The sequence below is a fragment of the Gilbertella persicaria genome, assembly GCF_025201335.1.
Source record: "Gilbertella persicaria strain CBS 190.32 chromosome Unknown B0P05scaffold_11, whole genome shotgun sequence".
NCBI lineage: Eukaryota > Fungi > Mucoromycota > Mucoromycetes > Mucorales > Choanephoraceae > Gilbertella > Gilbertella persicaria.
In genome coordinates, this window is record NW_026251972.1 from 200,191 (window position 1) to 219,916 (window position 19,726).

Here is a 19,726-nt window from a genome sequence, read left to right on the forward strand (position 1 = left end):
CATAAAAATCAGTTATTTATTTCTCAAAGAAACGGTTAGCTAAAAAGGCTTGTAAGAAGTGTATCAGACCCAATGGCTTTTGCTGTTTAGCAAAAGATGTGCTGATTTTGTTGAGTGTCTCTGCAATATCAGTAATCATAGGTTGAGCAATTTCAAGTCGCATTTCTTCTGAAATGTCTGGTTTAGCAACCCAGAGAGCAACTTGAGTTGTTAACACAAGAGCGCAGTCTTGTATAACATGTATGAATTCACCAATAGACGCCTTGTCTTCTTCTTGCCATTGATTCATCATAACAAGACATACATTAATGTATTCCATCAGAGTACCAAAAGAAGCAATTTCACCTGTTATCACACGCGAATCAGGGTTTATGATTGTATTACCAAAAGGCCATTGAACATCACTTGTAGTCATGATAATATCAGCCTGTGTCAAAGCAATAAGTGAAGAAAGCATGGTATGACTAATTGTCAAGGTAGTCTTGATAATCTTGTTCATCAGCACACTTGATTTTGGTGGAACAGTCTGTGCTTGTTGGCGCTCAATATTATCTACAGGATAGAGTTGTGCTTGCATATGAGATGGATGTGTATAGAAATAATGATAGCGTTGAAGTAGATGTAATGAACAATCCTTGAATGAAATAAACAAGTTATCAGCAATGTTGGGTAACCTTTCTAAGCATTTCGAAAGACCAAAAAAGATCGTATTGATACGCTCCATTTCCTCTAAAAGTGGTGTAGAAAGTGATTCAGAAGGTGTGAAGCCAAAGATAGAATCCTTGGCTCCATTTGCATTGTTGTAGGCTGTACCGATTTGAGGACCATACATTTGTATCAAATTTACCGTGTTTTGTAATACTGTTTCTGATTTACCCATTGTACGCATCAAATTACTCACGACACCAAGCATTTGACACCAGTTAAAATGGAGAGGATTACGCTCAACAAAGGCAGGACTTGTATTACTACCATCGCCAAATCGAATAAACAAGTCTAGTGTACCGCGTTGTAGTCGAGGTGTGAGGCTGTTGTTGCATAAGGAACTAAACAGGTTTTCTTTCACAAGTTGTTCAGCTGCTTTTGGTATATTGGATAATGCCAGTAAGAAGTACAATGCTGTTTCTGCATAGGGTGTAATACTAATGCTATAAACACCTGATGTGTTTGAAGATTGACTAAATGAAATAAAATGAGAGGAATATCATTAAAAACAGAATGATAGCTTACCGATCAACCTCGTTTACCACAAGTCGAATACCAGCATTGAAGAAGGCTAGAGCAGAGGCAGTTGTTTGATGCTTGTTGAAGGTATCAAGCCAGACATTTTCTGGAATCTTATATTTAGGACGGATCAATTCAATCAATAAAGACACAACCACAGTGATATCCTTGATACAGTTTTCTTGCACTTCTTCAGATACATGAGCACCTTCAGCACTATAAGAAGAAGCCTTGATTGTCAATACATGAAAACTAGAGCATACAGTAGTCAAAAGATCAGCGAGGCTTGTTTGGATATCAACACGCATAGGACTGAGAGGATCTACAAGATGCTCTATAGTACCACGCAATGTACGTAAAGAGAGCATGATCGTTTCCAACAATGGACGGTGGAAGCGGATGGCTGTAAGATCACAAATACTCTGGAACAAAGCATAGTTTTCGCGGTTCAAAAGTCCACACAAGGCAGACAAAAGGGTAAAGCTCTTGGAGGCATATTCTTTTTTAGCCACGTTATCTTGACCCAAAACAATGGGGCTATTCTTAGCAATCCAGTCTTCAGTCAAGTTGCGAATAAATTGAATCCAAACACTGTAAGATGTTAAGGTCACACCATCATCACGAGATTCATTTTGTGCTGTTTGAATCAAATCCTTAATAAATGCGTAGAGAACGTCGGCACCTCCTTGTTTGCTAGACCAAATCAAATCGCTTGAACGGCGAGAACAAGTTTCGATAAAAGACTTGAATGATTTGAGCAAGATGATTTGTGAGTCTACAATTGAGCTATTGTGGTTGACCAAAAGCAAGTTACGAAGGAATTGGTTGGCATAGTCCTTTAATTCTAAAACGGCTTTGGAAGGATGCGCGGCAATATCTTGAGAATAATCATGCTTGTTGGCAACTTGCTTGTAAAGTGATTGTACTCGAGCACTGGCTAAATAGTAGTCATACAAGTAAGCGTTGCCATACTGACGTGCTTCACCTTGAGCCACATCATCACCACTGCTAATATGGGCCATCTTGAAAAGCAAGACAGAGCGGTCTTGGATGTTCAGTGTTTCCAAAAGATTATCAGCTGAGAACTCTACTTGTCTAACAAAAGAAGGATCATAATCACTCTTGACAAACGCTTCATGCATAGCATTCAATTTAACAGGATCGCTCAACTTGCTCAACAAGCTCATCAGACCAGCAGATAACTTTTCTATACAAGCTTCGCGTGTCTTGCCGGCTGTGATATGGATTTCGTAAGCAATGATACGCATAGCAAATGCTTTGCTCAAATTGAGACAGCAACGACGACGCACATTCAAATCAAGGTGATCTATCTCGACTTCAGCATCAACTAGCGCAAGTGAATTCGTGGCAACAGTATCCATGTCACTGTTGGGGTTCAGCAAAACTTTACCAAGGACATCCCAAAGTGCATTATCGGCACGTGAGCGTTCCACCAAGGCATAGTGATCGAAAGCAGTTTGCCAAAAGGTAGCAAGGAATCGCAAGGCGTTGGAAGTGATTGTAGGCTTCTCAACAGACAAAGTTTCCCAATGACTTAAAATATCAGTAGCAGCACGGATAGCAGACTCAGTAATAGGTGCTGTTGCTTGCGGTTTACTGGGTTCGATTTCACCATTCAACAAACGAACAGCAGACTTGGGGCTGGGCATAATAAAATCACCACAATCCAAGAACAAGATGGCCAAGCTAGGTTGTGTTTCCATCAAGGCATTCATGAATTGCCAAATAGAAGAAGAAAGTTTTTCGTTTTGAGTATGGTCTTTTGCTTTTTGAAGGTAGGTGCGAATGATACCATGCACTTGTTCTGTGCTTCCCAAGTATTGAACAAGATTGGGGACAGATTTCCAATGAGCAGTTGTGCGACATAAGAGTGTCAAGACATGTGTAGCTTCGATACCTAAAGCGATGTTGTGGTGGTAGCGAATATGTCTAGCAACACGCAACAGGAAATCAGAAGAGTGACCAGTAGTAGAATGTTCCAACAATAAGTGTTCAAGTGTACTTTCAGGGGGTGCATTGCCTGCATTGATTTGCTCTAAGCGATGCTGCAACAAGATCTTGACAAAAGAGAATGTCATTTCAGTCAATTTCTCTACACGTTGTGCATCTTTAGGATAACCTGATTTGTATAACGCATTGGCTGTTCTAGCACCTTCAGAGATAGTATCGATTAAGGGTGAGATGTGATGAATACCACCATCATATAAAAAGTTAGTAAAGATGCCTTCACGAATACCATGGAATGAAAGCTTGACGTCTGCATCAGAAGGGTTTCTGAAATGAGTCACCACTTGAATCAAGATAGACAGAACCTTGGTTCCGATTAAAAAGCGTTCGGATAATTTTCTGTAGCGCCAAAGAGCATAGGTAGGCAACACATCCAACATAAGGTAATGCAAGCATACATACAATACTTGGACCTGACATTGTTGATTGACATCTTGAGTGTTTTCTGTGACCCACCAGCTACGTTGAATGTCCTGAACGAGACCTTGAACTAAATCCAAGAACGCCAACAAGAGTGTATATCTGCCTGTAGTAAACTCAACTTTGGAGACAATCTGTTGAATTTGAGAACCAGCGTGAGATCGGCTAATATCAGAAGACAATTGAACACTGGTATTCATGAGAGGTAAGATGGGTGTGTATTTGAGATATTGCCAAATATGACTCTTGTAGGAAGGAAGCAAAAGAGTCAAACACTTGATACTTGTTGTCAAAATATCAGTAGGACATGGTACCATTGCACTGCAAGTTGTGACAATGTTGCAAAGAATAGAGATAAGAAGAGGTGTATCAGTAGGATCAGAAGGGTTGCCTGTAACTGTATCGATGTGGTCCACTAATGTAGTTGCCAACTTGGTATTGCTGGACAAGACATTGTAGAGTAATTCTAAAATACTGTGAATAGCATCATGGTGCATACCCTTGAGACTGCCGCTTTCATCCTCTACATCAATAGATTTATCCACATTGCCAGCTGCAAAAGTAGCCAAACAAGAGGCCATGATATGCCAACCAGAATAGGACATACTATAACGCACAACACGTTCAGTTTCAGAAGTGTTGACAAGTAAACCACGAGTGCCTTGAGGAATGACAATGCTGTTCATGGAAGCTAAATCAGGAGTGACTCGAATAGGCTGTTGAGCATAAATCACAACTTCACCATTTTCATCTTTAGCAACCACGTCAATGGAGGAAGACAAAACAACAGTCATTGTAGGAAGCATGTAAAGATAGTTAAACACTTCTAAAGCAGAACCTTCATCACTTTTTGCTGCTTCTTCACCAGGCGCACCAGACACAGCAGACAAAAGTTGTATAAAATCAGTGAAAAACACAGGGAATCTACCACGCGCTGTTGCAAGCAAACTAAATACATTATGCTTACTGAAATCTTGTTCCCAAAATAATCTACAGAGCTCAGGTTGGCTTTTATAAACAAGACAATATGTGTTGACCAGACTGGCATAGCTTTCCATTGGTATATAATTAGGACGAGTGACGGATAAAAATGAGTTGAGCAAGACTCGCAACGTGTTTCGATAGCCGTGATTGTTGGGATCTTCTTCGCTGCAAATACCACTTTCCAAAATACCGGTTAAGGTTTCAAACACATTTAATTTGAGAGAACGGCCTGCAAGGATACGATCGAGATGTGGGCTTTGTTGAATACAGGTCTTTCTGCTTGTTGGGTTATACACTTGAATGCCGTTGACAAGAGGTCGATCAATAAGTATTTCAGAATTGATCGTCTGTTTGCCTTCAATCATTTCAACTACTTTGCTGTAATTAGGACGTGCAGTTGCATCTTCGGCGAGTGCAGTATCGAGACAGGTGAGGAAGAATGACCATCCCAACAAAAAAGCAGCATGTTCTTTTGACTCGCCCATAAAACTGACAATGCCATTAATTTTTGTGATAATGTCAGGTGTATTTAACAATGTTTGATTTTCTTGCTCAGGGTTCAGTTTGAGACCAACAGAGAGGGTAAGAGGAGCAATGAGATTGATGGACAATACAATACAGATATTTATGACTTCGCGGTGAATAACATGTGCTTCTTCATCCAATAGATAACCGAATGTAAGTAGTGATCCAAAATTGTTGGCTTCAAATTCTTGTATGATAGACAAAATGAATTTAGGAGTAAATGGTTGCGTTAGATTGCATAAGAAGACAATTTCCAACAAGGCCTTCTGTTCTTTTAAATTCTGCTTTACCCAAATTAAAGGCCATTGAGGTGATGTTTGTTGAAGGTGTTTTGGTGCAGATGTACGCAAAAGCTTTACATACTGTGAAAAGAATCGTTCTGAAAGTGATTCCAAAAGTATGCTATCAGCAATGCTGAAATAAGAGTGATCTTTATCGAGTGCAATACGCTTCAAAGAACTGATAAATTGCAAAAGTGAGAGGCGCTCTTCATAATAAAAGCTGACAAAGTCTAGAATCAAGGGAACATTTTCGACCAAAGGATAATCGTCTTTATCATTGCTGGATTGTCTAAACGTATCCCAAAGAGAAGCACATTGAAGTTCGTTGATATGAAGCATATCTGAAAGCTTAAACACAAGGTCTTTTTCTTTTTGGTCTAGTTTAATAGTCTTTCCATCCACAACAATACTGGTCGTGCTGAACTTTTGGCGTGCTTGGCTGGAAGGCTCGCCAAAGGCTTCTAGACCGAGTTTTAACTGCTCTTTTTTTTCTTCAACTAAAGTTTGAAGGCGGTCAGTAGAGCATTGTTCTGTGCCTCTTTCAACCGTATCAAATAGTCTACGGTAAGCACTAGATATAAAGAACTTTAGTAAACTTTTATTTTCTCTTAGGATATCATTACCCTGTAAACTCTCGATTTTGATTGCTTTGCATTTTTGAGACGTATTTCTCTTTTTATATACAATGAGCGCGTAGGAAAGAGAGAAGACACGTAAAACAATAAGAAAAAAGAGAGCTTTAGTAAAGAAAAACGAAAAAAAAAAGACGCGTGAATTAAACACACATTGGAAAAGTAAACGTCACTTTGTGACTACATACCTAATTCAACGTCAGTTGTTGAATGTTTATCACATATGTAAGATCCTTCCAACAACTACTGCTTCACTCTGTATATACTTGACTATTTAAACAATGATTTTTTAAATAGTAATAAGATACTACTACATAATAGATGAGAGATTCAGATTTGAGAAATTTGTAAAATGTGCTGCAGTAAGGCAAAATACCAGAAGATTCTATTGAAGCATCATCTGTATAGAAAGTTCAGCTATTGAAACAATGATTTTCACAATGGTTTAGCTACTACTGCATCTCTTTATAGCTGTAACTAAGGAATCAGTTCTTATGCTGTGACCTGGAAAAAATGGACTGGCTAGAATAATATCTTTGGATGACGCTCAAAGTCGTGCATGACTACGAAGGACTGTACTAACAATTGAGTTCTTAAATGTTTGCGCTCTTGTATCTAATCAAAAGGAGAATACTTATTGCTTAAAAAGCATATAAACAGATTGAACCTTTATCCCAAGATGATCTCAAGGATGCCTCTAATTCACTTTTTCCAAATGTTCCGTGCATCAATATGCGTCAGGGAACATTATCATAGCAAAAAAATGACTAGTTTTGAGATGGACCTGTTTTTTGATATTTTGCCTTATGATACCTAGACGATTTTTTTTTATTTCTACAAAATCGCGATTTGAGAGCGATAGAGCCACATTTTACTAAGGCATATATTAGTAAGAAATGTTTGTCTGAGGCTATAGAACGCACTCAAAATGTCGGATGTGCAAAAACCCAAAAACGGATTTTGAGCAATCACTTATCATCCTATATATAAAAACACCATCTTCTTTACATCATTCGATACGTCTTGTAAATGGCTACAACTTTTGGTATTGGCACATTTTGATAGCTCTTTGTTTTTATGCACTTTTAGACAATAACTTATTTTCGATTCCAAATTTTTTTTCTAAAGGTTTTTATTTTTTGCTCCACGTAGACTATGACTAAAGTCTGTCAAGAGCTGGCCGCAATTTAAGAGATACAAAGGGAGAATACATAAGATAATTAACTATAAACGTTTGTGCAAGTGTTTCTTGTCATTCAGTGAATTGAGAGAAGCACGAGTGGATGAAAGAAGTAGAATTGGATTAAACGGAATTTCATTGAAGATAGTATTTCAATGGGCTTTCCAAATTTGATCCATGCCTTGGAATACTATTTTTTGAGCAGCTAACTCACTATTCTGAGTATAACGAATAGAATAGAAGTTCATATATCGGAGTGCTTGTATGATATCATCAACAGTAGTGGTTGGCCATAAAAATTCAAATATAAGCTCTTTCCAAAAATGTGTTTTTGGAGGGCATAAAAAGAGCATATGGTTGTCATTTTCAGTATAGAGACCACAAATTTGGCATAAAGGAGTTGGAAATCGTTCAGGCAAGAAGCGATTCATACGTATCTTTGTAGGCAGCTTATAGTTTATGTATCAATCCACCACATTTCTCACAGCGGCGGTAAGGGACAATGTCCAAAATGAGTCCTAAAAAGTAGGGAAAATGGCTAACAGGGTGGAAGGGGACGATTCCAAATTTTTCAAAAAATGAATCTAAAGATGATGTACCAATTTAAAGTCCGCACGTTGATGCGCGACAAGGCTAATTAGTCATTTTTTTTAAACTAAGGCAAGTATAAACATCGTCATAGGTAAACGATTTTGGTGTATGTATTCAAGAGCATTCTATGTGTCTTCTGACAATACTGGAAAGAGAATATTGTATCACTACCATACTTAGCAGAAAAAGAAACATGTGACTACTGAATGAGTTGAATAAAATTTTCTTTGTTTTTTTCCATCTGATTCTTTTCTTTTTTCTTCTTTGCAAACAAGGAAGGCAACATACTATTCTTGCTGTCTTTCCAGACGCGTCTTGAATAAGTGGTCTTTCTTGTTTCTTTTTCTCCTTTTATTTTGGTGGATAAGAGCATGTTTATCTTATAAAAAAGGAAAAAAGAAAGAATAAAATAAGATTGATATCAGGATCTAGAAAGAAGTAAAGTTACGCTTTCTTGGATAGTATAATACAATCTACATTGATTAGTCGATCCTTTTTTTTGTACGACATTAGTACCTTTCAATGTTGAAAATAAACTTCAGTCTTTTATATCCTCATGTTTATTGTCTATGGAAACTAGATCCGTGCTATGGGTTCTCCATAACTGAGGTTAAAATATATACGTCTGAGCAAAATGTTGAATCTCGATGTGCATGCTCATGTTTCATAGAAACCATGACAACAAGAAATTAATGCGTCCCTGAATTTATGTCGTTTCTTATCGGTGTTTTTTTTTGTTTATCTATTTATTTATACGAGACAGTATCATGGTTACCAACACAATCGTCAGCCTCAGTCTTTACAACAAGTTTCATATAAATAGTAATTCATTTATTTATAATTTTTATTTTTCAGGGTGACTAGCTTACCAAGAAAAAAAGGGTTTGTCACCTCTCTCTCTTTTCTTTCTTTCTTTTTCTTTCTTCTTTTCTAACTTAAAAAAAATCGCACTGAAATGAAAAGAAAGAATACAACAGTCATTACGACACTTGTATTGCTGTTGTTTATTGGTTGTGTTGTACTACTTCAATACAATCGCGACTCATCTTGGAAAGAGATCAAGTTGTCATCTAAACGACAATCTGGTCAAGATCAAGCTATCCCGGTTATCTTTCCAGAACCATTTGAACTTCATCAACCCAGACTAGACTCTGAACGATTTTTATCGTATTTACCTCACTCTGGCTTTCATAATCAACGGATTGAATTAGAGAATGCGTTATTATTGGCTGCCTATCTCAACCGAACACTTCTTGTACCTTCTGTCTACCTTGCCAGTCCTGCCATGCCATGGCTACGTTATGAAAAACTCCACGAGCGACTCTTGTTTCAGACCAAACAAGGGCTTGATCACTGTGTTGCTCTGGACAAGGCAGGTATGCCTTTACCCAATGAATGTCTCAATAATTTTCGATGGACCAATGTCCCATGGACATTTTTTTACAACATGTCTGCTATTCAACAAGACGTCAATCTTGTGTTCCGCCCTGGATTGGATTATGAATGGCTTCATGACACATTTGGTGTGCAAAGAAATGATATCTATTTCTTCAAAGACACGAGTCCTTATGAATACCAAATTCATGATGATAGGTCGCAAGACTTACCACTGGATCGATTCAATTATCGCATCGACCTTGTCACATTGCAGAAAATAGAGCATCGCGTTCTGCATTTTGGCTCGATGTTCGGCTCTTACCGTGTTTTGGCCGAGACAACGGAACATGTAGAACTCTTGCGTAAGATTAGAGCCAATATGATTTTCCGTAATCCAGTCTTGGCAGGCGCTGCTGAGCGAGTGGTCAATCAGCTGGGAGGAGCAAATAACTTTGTGGGGATGCACGTACGTGTAGGTGATGGCATCTTCAGACTCAGGGCTTCTATCTTGGTAGACGATATCTATCATGAACTGGTCGACAAGTTTACAGACTTGACAGTAGAGCAAACGGCTTTCTATGAAGGTGGTGTGGAACAACATGATTTAGACAGGACAGAATCAACGGAATATGAAATTAAACTAAGAAATTCCCAGCCAGTGGACCAAACAAACTATTCAAAGCCTATTGAAGTACATCATGATGGTTATTCATTACTGGACCAAGACCCCAAAATTGCCAGTCGACTCCAATGTCAAAAAGGAGACAAGACCACCCATCGCTTCCGTAACACAGTACTGTATATCGCCACAGATGCACCGGATCCTCGGAACCACCCTTTGTTGGCCAAGCTATTCAAAGTGTTTCCTTGTAGCTTTACATTGTCGGACTTTGTAGATGAATTAGAAGACATCAAGCGATTAGAAGTGATTCAAGAACGAGTTCGATTGGAATCCTATTTGATCCCTATGGTAGATGCAATGATCGCTGCTCATGGCCACACATTTTTGGGTACTCCGCGCAGTACATTCACAAGTTATATTGAACGACAATTGCATCCTGTTTATACAGGCAAACAAGTACAAGTCATGGGCCTCAAAGAATATCTGCAAGCGATGGCTCATTAAATATCGATCGATCCGACAATTTTCTGCTTAATTTTTTTTTTTTTTTGTTTGTTATTCATATTAACATTTAGAAGAAGAAATAATATTAAAACTGATTTTTCTTTCTTTCTTTCTTTCTTTCTTTCTTTCTTTTTGTGCATTTGAATGATGCAATGAACGTCGATCAAAGTTCCTGTATAAAAAAAAACAAAAAAAAAAAACAAAAAAAATATTCCTTTAGCTATTTTTTTTTCTTACTGACAAATCGATCGAGAAAAAAAAAAAAAAAAAAAGACAATTATTTGGCTTTGTTTCTAAATAAGAAAGGCCCTTTTTTTTATTTATTTTATTATTACTTTTTTCTCTTTTTTTTTTTTTTTTTTTTTTTTTTAATATATATATTTTCTTGTTTCATGCAATTTGAACAAACACATTGGGATTCTCCCGAATATCAAAAAGTGTCTCAAGGTACAATTTCCCTTAGTGTTGTTGTTGTTTTTTTAATAATAAATATCATTTGATAGAAAGCAATTACTCAAAGTGTCACCAAGTTGGAGTAGCGGTGGTCAAAGAATACAAATCATCATTTGTGCTAGAACCTTATTCGTCTACAGAACAACGAATTCAATTAAATGCCTTAACATACTGTCAAAAGTGTCTTTGTCTATTTAAACAGCCTACTACTCTTTCTTGTGGATTTACGTTATGTTCTACATGTTTGCCTTCCACTGAACCCTACCAATGCTTATCTTTTTCTTGTCTAAGAACCCATGAAATCCATGACTACAAACCAAACGTATTGTTAGAAAACATTCTGTCTCACTACCAACAAGGCAAATTCGAAAACATCAAACAGTTACTCGACTGCTCTATCTGTCTATCACCCCTTACTGAACCCATCACTACTCAATGTGGCCATACATTCTGCAAAGACTGTCTGATAAGAACAATGACAGATTTGAATTGCAGATCCTGTCCATTCTGTCGACAAGAACTAACTCGAATAGGCAAAGTGAATCAAATTCTCTCTGGCTGGTTAGATTATATTTACCATAATGACAAACCCCAGGATCCATCTTATCTACTTTCATCATTACAACACCATATTCCAATCATTCAAGTCACCAAAGCTGTCACTTTCCCTACTCAACACTGCATGATACACATCACTAAAGACTATAAATCACTCCTTGAACAAATGACACATCGCCCTTACCAGAAACACTATGCTATCTGTGTATTTGCTAAATCAAACAACGAATTATTCGAATATGGCACTATGCTCCAAATCAATCACATTGAATATTCGGCTGACACACGCCATTCTGTTGTCCAAGCCTTGGGATTATTCAGACTCAAATTGAATCACTTTATGCTTGATTCCGACGATTGTTATACTGGCGAAGTAGTACGACTAGATGATATACATGACACCCATGACTTGGATCTATCGAAAAAGAGATGGACATCACCTACTGTCATTCAACCCTATTACAGGCAGCAAGAAAAGACAGTCAGTCGTCCTCGACCCTGTTCTATGCGGCTCTCGACTTCTGCACCCAACACAGTGCGATCCTCGGTCAATGAGAATATTACGCCAGGTTCTGTAAATAGGAGAATATGGGCCACACCAGCAGCACTATTTGGGAAACCTTCATCTCCACCCCTTACCAAGTCTCCTCAATCTCAACATAGACAGTTACAGACCAACACTAAAATACCCAATTTCCTTTCTCAAAAAACAAACATGACAGATGCCAGTCTGTTTCAACAAGAATTACATCCTCGCGTTGTCCAGTTCTTGAATACGACAGCCTATGATGTATGGCTTATGCAATATGATTGGTATCTACAACAATCTGATCGAACCCCTCTTATCTGGTGGCTCTCACATATCTTGCCACTAATGCAAGAAGAGAAAATACATCTATTACGCATTCAAACATTACGTGAACGTATGTTGGCTTTAATTTGTTTTATGGATGATTCATGATGCCTTCCCTCATTCTCTCCTTCCTTTCCTTATTCCTCTTTATACCTTATTGCCATCCCACACTTGTAATTTATGTTTGTATATGATAATAATAATAATAATAATAAACATTCTATGTCTGTACAACGAAAATGAAATTGTAATATATATTGACATGAATTTTGTAGAATCGATCGAAATTCAATCACAAAATAACGGAATTATTAGAATTAGTAAGAGCAATCATCTAGATCGATTGGTTCCAGTAGCATATAGTATCGATCAAGGTCAACTCCTATTTTAATAGCATATCCAACAAAAACCACACATTATCTTCCTCATCGTCTGTATTGGATGCCGTAGTACGACTGAACAAGAAAGATGGTATTTGATCTCGTACGACCAACTGAATCGGACTTGCTCTTTCTTGCTCTTTTTTCTTCTTTCGCTTGCGTGGTTGTCGTTTGTACTGGATTTGATGGTACCGTGTTCGGCATTGACGCTGTGTTCGACCTGGAATCGATTCGGCTACACGGATCCAACAACACCCATATGTCTCCACTCTCAACTGAAGCATCTCATCTTCTTCTTTTCTCCATCTTCCTTTTCGAACATTAGGATCAAGTGCTTCTGTCCACCGTGCTTGACATTGAATGCCTGTACGGTTTGGTATGGATGCTGCTACTTGGCTCCATGCGATGGCCTTGCCTTTAAATGAAGCAATGGCTGCTGTTAAAGCATCATCTTCTTGTTTGGACCATTTTCCTTTATGTATTTGAGGACTAATAGACGGTTAATGTATCTTACATGTTATCATCATGACTTACTTGAGTGCACCTAACCACCGAGCAGAACATTGGACAGGTGTGCGGCCTGGAATATGTCGAGCAATCAATGTCCATGCATGAGGACCATAGAGTTGAATAGCGTTTGATAATAATTGATCTTCTTGTTCTGTCCAACGACAATACAAGGAAGGTTGTCTTGTACTGTCTTTTTTAAATACTGAAAAGACACCCTTCTTGTTCATAAGGAAAGCAAAAAAAAAAGGGAACCTTGTAGTCCATTGTACTTTTTATGTCATTAAAGAGGTATATCATGAAATAGAAATATAGAACTCTAAAAAGACAAACAAAAGGGTATAATTCAAATCCATGTAACACCTATCATTATTTATGCAACATGCATGTCACGTGAACATACTTTGTCCAAAAAAAAAAAAAATAATAATAATAGAGTGTAACAAACGACATGTCACATGAAATAGATAAAAGTTGGCCTTGATGACATGGCAGAAGACGAGCCCAATGACTGTTGATCATTTTGCATTAAATCAAAGAAGGCAATATTTGCGCTGCATAGTAAAACTGAAAAAAAAAATTCTTTTATTCTTTTATATCTTTTTTTATTTATTTATTTCTTTCTCTTTTAATGAAAGTCTATCGTGCAGAAACAGGCCAAACTATTCATTGGCACTCTAACCCAACTCGAATAAAAACGTAACTTGTCTTTTGAGAGTGAGATCGTGTTAATATTGTTTAGATTAAGCGACTTGAAACAAGAGTTAGAACAAGACAGTGGTGTGCCAGTGAGTGAACAGATATTAATGACAAGTTTTGGTAAACTTGTTCGGCAAGAAAACATTGTTTCTATCTTAGAAGCCACTGGCCAAGTAAGATGCTATACAGCGATAGCCTAGAATAACCTATTTTATAGCATGAATATATTATATTTTGCTTTGACAGACGATACCTCAGTGTTCATGAAGAAGATATTGAGGCTCTTTTAGATGCTGAGACGCCTCCTTTAGAGCCCAAATTGCCCTTGTTTGATGGTAAACAAGCTTATTTAATTGTGTTTCTCATGTCTGGTTTTAGGTCCTTTAGCATTAAAGCAGCTATATACACAACTCAAAAACAGCTCTTTAATCGCTGTCTGTCATTCATTCGTGAGTGTATTTGCCAGCTTTGATTCCTATAGTCAAGTAAGGAGAAAGAGAAAACAAACAAACCAGAAAAAAACAAAAAATTAACAACAAATAGTCATTGATGAAGACTGCTACTGCGCATACACAACTTTCTAAAAACATCGTAGACGAACACAAGTTTCAAAGTATGGCATTGAATGTCGCCTTGACTAATTTGGAAGATCACCGTAAACTATCTGAAGCCTCCATTCATGATTTTGTCTTGAGAGCAGAAGCTGAACTGGAGAGACAACAGGCCTTGTTGAATTCAGTCGATCATGATCTCCATATCTTACGGCATGTACGCATCCATCCATCCATCACAGCTGCACTTGAACCCAACAACAACCAGCAGCAACAGCTGCGGCTATTGGATTTTATAGACATAGACCATATAAACCAAGTACGCTCAGATACACAAATCCTCTGTGATTTTCTGGTCGATCAGAGCAGCTTATTTAAAAAGGAAGTAAAACAGATGCAACAGGACGAAAAAGAATTCCATGCGCGTGTGGCAGAGAACAGCAATCTTCATGCGTTGGATGCTACGCTATCAGACATTCAGATCATTCATCAAAAGACGCATTATTACCGAGATAAAGTCAAGCGAGATTTAAGGCGGATTTACGAAAAAGTCGCTAGTTTGATCAATAAGCCCGTCTCGTCTTTGTTTGATACACTCTCGATTCACCACACTACGTCTGTCATGACGTCTTCTTCCAGTATGTCTTCTTCTCGGGTCGAACAGGATCCAAGTCATGTGATCACATCGTCGGCGAAACGCACCTTTGATGCCTTTCTTCATTTAGCTGAAATTCATGTCAAGGAATATCTGCCCAAGATGTCTGACTATGAACACTCGATTCGACAAAAGACATCAGAATTGATTGTATCGAAAAGGGGCTCGATTTCTATGTTTATACACAACATGGCTGTCGTATCTGAATTTCAACGACATGTAGGACATATTCAGCCTACCATTGAAAACAACATGAGTTACCTGGATGAATTTAAGCAGAAATACAAAGGAAAAGACCTGGAGAGTCTAAGAGACGTCTTGTTTTCTTATGTAAGTCTCTAGGCGCAAAGTAGTATTGATACAAGCATATGAATATAGGGTGCAGTGATGATTGAATTTGTACGAAGAAAAGAATTTGCTTCTGTAAGTGAAAACCAGTGAAAGCAATATAACTGATGATCTATAGTTACTTGTCAACAATGCTGATTTAATAGCCAACACACTAGCTCAATACCGAACACAAGAAGAAGCACGTCGAGACCATTTCAGACAGACCATCACACCTTTACTTCCCTTCAAACTCACGATGAATAAACCACCTCTACAATGCGACATATCCGTCCATGGCGATCAAGATAAAACAGACCTTCAGAAACAAGATATCTCTGAATTTATCTCGATTATTAATCAAGTCTATTCTCGGTCCCCTCATCAATTGGCATCTAGTATGCAACATCTCTCGCTCAGTAAAAGAGGGCTAGGATCCAGTAATGAACCAGACGAACAGTTTTTGGATCTCTTGAAAAATATGATCCAAGACATGAACAGCATGAAGACGGACTTCTTGGTGTATTTAAAAACTAACTTTACAGACATGGAGACAGTCAAACAAGACCCATCAAAAGTTCAGCGTTCCTTATCGCCTCCTCTTCTTCGCCCAACTGTGGTTGAAGAGAGCCAAAAGCCTTCATTGGCTTCATCGCCTGCTTCCTCTATCTTTTCAGTGATTGAAGACGACAAGAAACTGGTACTTGAAAACAAAGATCTCAAATCAAAATTGACAACAGCAGAGGAAGAAGTGGTGTCCTTGGAACAAAAAAATCAAGAGCAAGCAGACGAGATCAGCCAGCTAAAAGAAACCATCAAACTCTTGGAAAACGAACGAGACGAGTTTGAGTCACATCGAAAGAGCTTTTTGAATGAATTGAAAAATAAGGACAAGACAGCTGATTTCAGAATTGCTAGCGTAGAAGAAGACTTTAATGCTAAACTAAATGATTTGCAGTACGAGTTGGAAGAAGAGAGACGCATGAAAAAGAACTTGGAGATTGAGCATCAGTCTGAAATGAAGACATTACAAACTGAGTTAGAGGCGCATACAAAAACATTAGAAGAAATCCAAGCAATACATCGTTCTGAATCAGAAGGTCACACGCGCACCATACGTCAGTTACAGCAAGATATGGAGAAACACAGCCAACTCAAAGAGGAGCATACAGAACTTCAACGTCGATTTGATCAACTCTGTCAAGACATGGACACTGTCAAGCAAAAACTCGAAGCAGAACGAAGTGACTATGAAAGCCAGCTTAGTCGATTGCAAACAGAGATAGAAGAAAAAGAAAAAGCAGCAGAAGAAATCAAGGCCATCCAACAACAAACACGGGTGATGGTCAAACGAGCTCAGGATGACTGGGAAAGTAAGAACGAAGAATTACAAAACATCAAGCGAGATCATGATTCCCTCTGCCAAACGGTTAGAAGTCTGTTGAAGCGATTCATGCCTCAAGGTGTGGATCAAGAATTAAATCAAGCCAGTCTACAGTCTTATTTAGGTGGATTTAAGGAACAATTAGAGGTGTTTGAGCGTGAATACGATGTAGCCAAAGAAGATCTGTATATCACAATGCAGCAGCTCTCTGATCTTGTTCGTGATTATACCAACCTGGTCGAAGTCCATAATGAATGGAAAGTGATCGCAAGTCGCATGGCTGAAAAGTTGGAAGATTTTAGAAAGAACATGATATTCGAGATTGTGAATCAATTGCAACTGCCCATGGACGAGGAAGAGCTGAACATATTGCAAAAGAAGCTAACGCCTAATGAAGACGATACAGCTGTCTGGAATCAAATCTTGCAATTAACATCATCTATCAATACACAAAAATTTGTGCTCAAGGTACACAAAAGAGTCAAGGACAATTATGAGCAAGCAAAACAATACAAAAAGGAATATAGAAGCATCAAAGGTAATATACACCTAGATGACAACATGGTGTACTGAGCACGATGAATAGAAAAATACAATAGATTATGCACCAGTTATTGCGAAAAAATTGCTTTTAGAAAGTAAGTAAAGCATTGGCCTTGGTCGGTTAACTCATCTCTCTCTCTTTCTCTCTCTCTTTTTTTTTTAGCTTTCAAACAGGTGATATTGCCTTGTTCTTACCTACACGTAATGCTTCAGGCAAACCTTGGGCTGCATTCAATATCAATGCACCTCATTACTTTTTGAAAAGCACAGATAACATGGCATCTCAAATGCAAAGTAGAGATTGGATTGTAGCAAGAATTGTATCCATTACAGAGTATACAGCCAACGCTCAACATCCAGAATCCAATCCTTATGGTTTAGCTGATGGTATAAAATACTATTTTATAGAAGCAGAAAATTGGAGACACAGTAAACAACATTCAAAGAAAAGACAATTGGTACAAGACAATGGTTTAGCTTCCGTTATGATTCCCCCCGATGACCCATACCAGCAACAAAAAAGACCTTCATTGGGTCCTTCCTCTTCTTCAAGCTTTGTACACAGTTACTCAAGTTAAATGTGCATCATTGAAAATAAAATCATTTACTATACATACATGCAGTATTCACATCATGTTGCTAGTTTTATTGTCTAAAATCACCATTGTATTCGATACCCATAGCATACTTCATGATTTCGGCCTAAAGAGAACACTTAACATCCACAAATACATCCATGATCTTACCTTGACAAAATCCAAACTATCCACTGCATTTAATCCCATAGAGCGCACCCAAGTGACAGGTGCAGAATCTGTAGAGAACAAACGATGTAACTTATCACAAGTACTAAGCATCATGATGTTGCGCAAATAACGCTCAGAAGCGTATTGTCTTAGTAAATGAATATTGCCTATATCTTGACCCTCTGTGCTTCCCTTTTGTAACAAACCAGAAAGACATTCGACGTCCAATAAGCCTTGGTTTAATCCCTGGCCAGCAAGTGGATGAATAGCATGAGCAGCATCACCCACAAGAGCAACACGATCAGCGACATAATGTTCCGAGTTTCTTAAGCGAAGAGGGAAAGAAGCTCTTGATCCTTCTTGAACATCAATCACTTGAGGAGGTAGTCCATCCTCGCGATGAAGGAGTTGATGATCATCTAATGATTTCGTGGCGACACTTTCTCTCCAAAGATATTCTTCTTCAATAGAACAGGCTGAATGGAATGTAGTAGCGTCTATTTGTTTGTAAAGGTAATTAAGATCGACGTGTGACATGCGAAATGCTGCATTGACCAAACTACAAAAGTCGCTGGAGGATATGCTCTTTAGCATTTTAGCAATGACTGGCTTTGTTGACCAAACCATAGAAGCATAGCCATTGCCCAACTAACAAAGAATCAGATCAAGTACATTGGATAACGCATGAACTTACTGGAAGCATTGCAATAGGGCCTGTAGGTAAAAAGCGTTGCCATGCACTATGGTTGGGACGTTCTGGATCAAGTTTTAATGTAGCCACAACGCCCTGAGCATCATAATCCCAACCTAATGAATCAATGCCTGCAAAACTTCTCACTGGGCTATTGATACCATCTGCACCAATCTATACAACCATGTTGATATGCTATCCTTTCTTATCCTTTTTTTTTTGTTACCAATAAACGAGCTTTTAATTTCTCTCCATTATCCAAACAAACAGTAGGCCAATCTTGAAGATCTAATTTTTGTGTGTCCAAATTCTTTTCTTGTGCTCGCTGGATATCAGAGACTTTGGTTTTTTGAAACAAATCAACTGTGACACCTTCAGATCGACATTCTTCCATGCGCTTCAATGCAGCACTTTGAATATTGAGGTTTTCTACCATATAAGCAATAGTATTGGGTTCAGCAGCCTTTTTAGCGCCATAGTTATTTAAGAGAGCAGAATCCAAATGAATCCTAGCATTTGTCACACCATCCCATACTTTCATATCACGATAACCATAAGTTCTTTCTAAAACCATATGGTTTGCTACGCCAATGCCTACATAATTTAAGAAAATTAAATCAAATGATAAAACTTACGTTTAAAAAAATCCAACGAGCCAGGTGTCAAGGACACAACACGGTTTGAATAATCATCTTGCTTAGGCTCCCAATTACGTATACCTGTCAATTCCATGGCTTCTACAAGAGCAATACGGTTATTGCGCATAGCAGGACTAGAAGCTAACAAATAAATCGACCTGTCAAGTTATGTTTCATTTTTCTTACCTAAAGAGCAAGCTAAAGTGACACCTGCCACGCCACCTCCAATAATAACGACATCGTAAGCTTTATTCAAGTCTGTGTTGACAGTAGTAGCTAAAGTACGTCTTTGTAAACGAGTAGTAAAACGTTGAGTTAAGAGTGTGCTCCTCCACATAATATTGAAAGAAATAGAAAAAAAAAAAAAAGGCAG

The 19,726-nt window shown here is 38.1% G+C and overlaps 6 protein-coding genes across 6 annotated transcripts; 3 read left to right on the top strand and 3 right to left on the bottom strand.

The window, feature by feature from the left end:
- B0P05DRAFT_595294 (uncharacterized protein) lies at positions 1–6,203 on the bottom strand. Its single transcript, XM_051583106.1, has 3 exons — positions 6,086–6,203; positions 1,231–6,033; positions 1–1,178 (listed from the first exon to the last, which is right to left on the bottom strand). Exons 1-3 carry the CDS (start codon positions 6,115–6,117, stop codon positions 17–19), a joined length of 5,997 nt encoding a protein of 1,998 aa, XP_051436796.1. The 5' UTR covers positions 6,118–6,203; the 3' UTR covers positions 1–16.
- A 2,516-nt stretch (positions 6,204–8,719) lies between these two features.
- B0P05DRAFT_533920 (CigA protein) lies at positions 8,720–10,484 on the top strand. Its single transcript, XM_051577261.1, has one exon. The coding sequence runs from the start codon at positions 8,821–8,823 to the stop codon at positions 10,366–10,368; it is 1,548 nt and encodes a 515-aa protein (XP_051436797.1). The 5' UTR covers positions 8,720–8,820; the 3' UTR covers positions 10,369–10,484.
- Positions 10,485–10,738: 254 nt separating this feature from the next.
- Positions 10,739–12,464, top strand: B0P05DRAFT_635796 (uncharacterized protein). The gene is made up of 2 exons (XM_051583603.1): positions 10,739–10,815; positions 10,872–12,464. Exons 1-2 carry the CDS (start codon positions 10,761–10,763, stop codon positions 12,338–12,340), a joined length of 1,524 nt encoding a protein of 507 aa, XP_051436798.1. The 5' UTR covers positions 10,739–10,760; the 3' UTR covers positions 12,341–12,464.
- Positions 12,415–13,457, bottom strand: B0P05DRAFT_506722 (Homeodomain-like protein). Its single transcript, XM_051575543.1, has 2 exons — positions 13,147–13,457; positions 12,415–13,101 (listed from the first exon to the last, which is right to left on the bottom strand). Exons 1-2 carry the CDS (start codon positions 13,347–13,349, stop codon positions 12,615–12,617), a joined length of 690 nt encoding a protein of 229 aa, XP_051436799.1. The 5' UTR covers positions 13,350–13,457; the 3' UTR covers positions 12,415–12,614.
- Positions 13,458–13,719: 262 nt separating this feature from the next.
- Positions 13,720–17,907, top strand: B0P05DRAFT_533929 (autophagy-related protein 11-domain-containing protein). Its single transcript, XM_051577262.1, has 8 exons — positions 13,720–13,991; positions 14,036–14,153; positions 14,197–14,303; positions 14,362–15,354; positions 15,403–15,447; positions 15,491–17,273; positions 17,322–17,373; positions 17,442–17,907. The coding sequence occupies exons 1-8, from the start codon at positions 13,926–13,928 to the stop codon at positions 17,854–17,856; spliced, it is 3,579 nt and encodes a 1,192-aa protein (XP_051436800.1). The 5' UTR covers positions 13,720–13,925; the 3' UTR covers positions 17,857–17,907.
- B0P05DRAFT_533930 (uncharacterized protein) lies at positions 17,908–19,715 on the bottom strand. Its single transcript, XM_051577263.1, has 6 exons — positions 19,540–19,715; positions 19,351–19,494; positions 18,942–19,309; positions 18,719–18,889; positions 18,025–18,672; positions 17,908–17,980 (listed from the first exon to the last, which is right to left on the bottom strand). The coding sequence occupies exons 1-6, from the start codon at positions 19,688–19,690 to the stop codon at positions 17,924–17,926; spliced, it is 1,539 nt and encodes a 512-aa protein (XP_051436801.1). The 5' UTR covers positions 19,691–19,715; the 3' UTR covers positions 17,908–17,923.
- Positions 19,716–19,726: the final 11 nt, after the last annotated feature.

Excerpts from the sequence above, each read along its gene's own strand:
- B0P05DRAFT_635796 (XM_051583603.1), top strand. The coding sequence starts at position 10,761 with ATGCAATTTGAACAAACACATTGGGATTCTCCCGAATATCAAAAAGTG. Across the intron at positions 10,816-10,871 it reads ATATCAAAAAGTGTCTCAAG|AAAGCAATTACTCAAAGTGT; the intron begins GTACAATTTCCC and ends ATCATTTGATAG.
- B0P05DRAFT_506722 (XM_051575543.1), bottom strand. The coding sequence starts at position 13,349 with ATGAACAAGAAGGGTGTCTTTTCAGTATTTAAAAAAGACAGTACAAGA. Across the intron at positions 13,102-13,146 it reads CGGTGGTTAGGTGCACTCAA|TCCTCAAATACATAAAGGAA; the intron begins GTAAGTCATGAT and ends ACCGTCTATTAG.
- B0P05DRAFT_533920 (XM_051577261.1), top strand. The coding sequence starts at position 8,821 with ATGAAAAGAAAGAATACAACAGTCATTACGACACTTGTATTGCTGTTG.
- B0P05DRAFT_533930 (XM_051577263.1), bottom strand. The coding sequence starts at position 19,690 with ATGTGGAGGAGCACACTCTTAACTCAACGTTTTACTACTCGTTTACAA. Across the intron at positions 19,310-19,350 it reads CTCGTTGGATTTTTTTAAAC|GCATTGGCGTAGCAAACCAT; the intron begins GTAAGTTTTATC and ends TAAATTATGTAG. Across the intron at positions 18,890-18,941 it reads AATTAAAAGCTCGTTTATTG|ATTGGTGCAGATGGTATCAA; the intron begins GTAACAAAAAAA and ends ATGGTTGTATAG.
- B0P05DRAFT_533929 (XM_051577262.1), top strand. The coding sequence starts at position 13,926 with ATGACAAGTTTTGGTAAACTTGTTCGGCAAGAAAACATTGTTTCTATC. Across the intron at positions 17,274-17,321 it reads GGAATATAGAAGCATCAAAG|AAAAATACAATAGATTATGC; the intron begins GTAATATACACC and ends CACGATGAATAG. Across the intron at positions 17,374-17,441 it reads GAAAAAATTGCTTTTAGAAA|CTTTCAAACAGGTGATATTG; the intron begins GTAAGTAAAGCA and ends TTTTTTTTTTAG.
- B0P05DRAFT_595294 (XM_051583106.1), bottom strand. The coding sequence starts at position 6,117 with ATGCAAAGCAATCAAAATCGAGAGTTTACAGG. Across the intron at positions 6,034-6,085 it reads CAAAATCGAGAGTTTACAGG|TGCTTACCGTAGACTATTTG; the intron begins GTAATGATATCC and ends CTTTATATCTAG. Across the intron at positions 1,179-1,230 it reads GTGGTAAACGAGGTTGATCG|TCAATCTTCAAACACATCAG; the intron begins GTAAGCTATCAT and ends TATTTCATTTAG.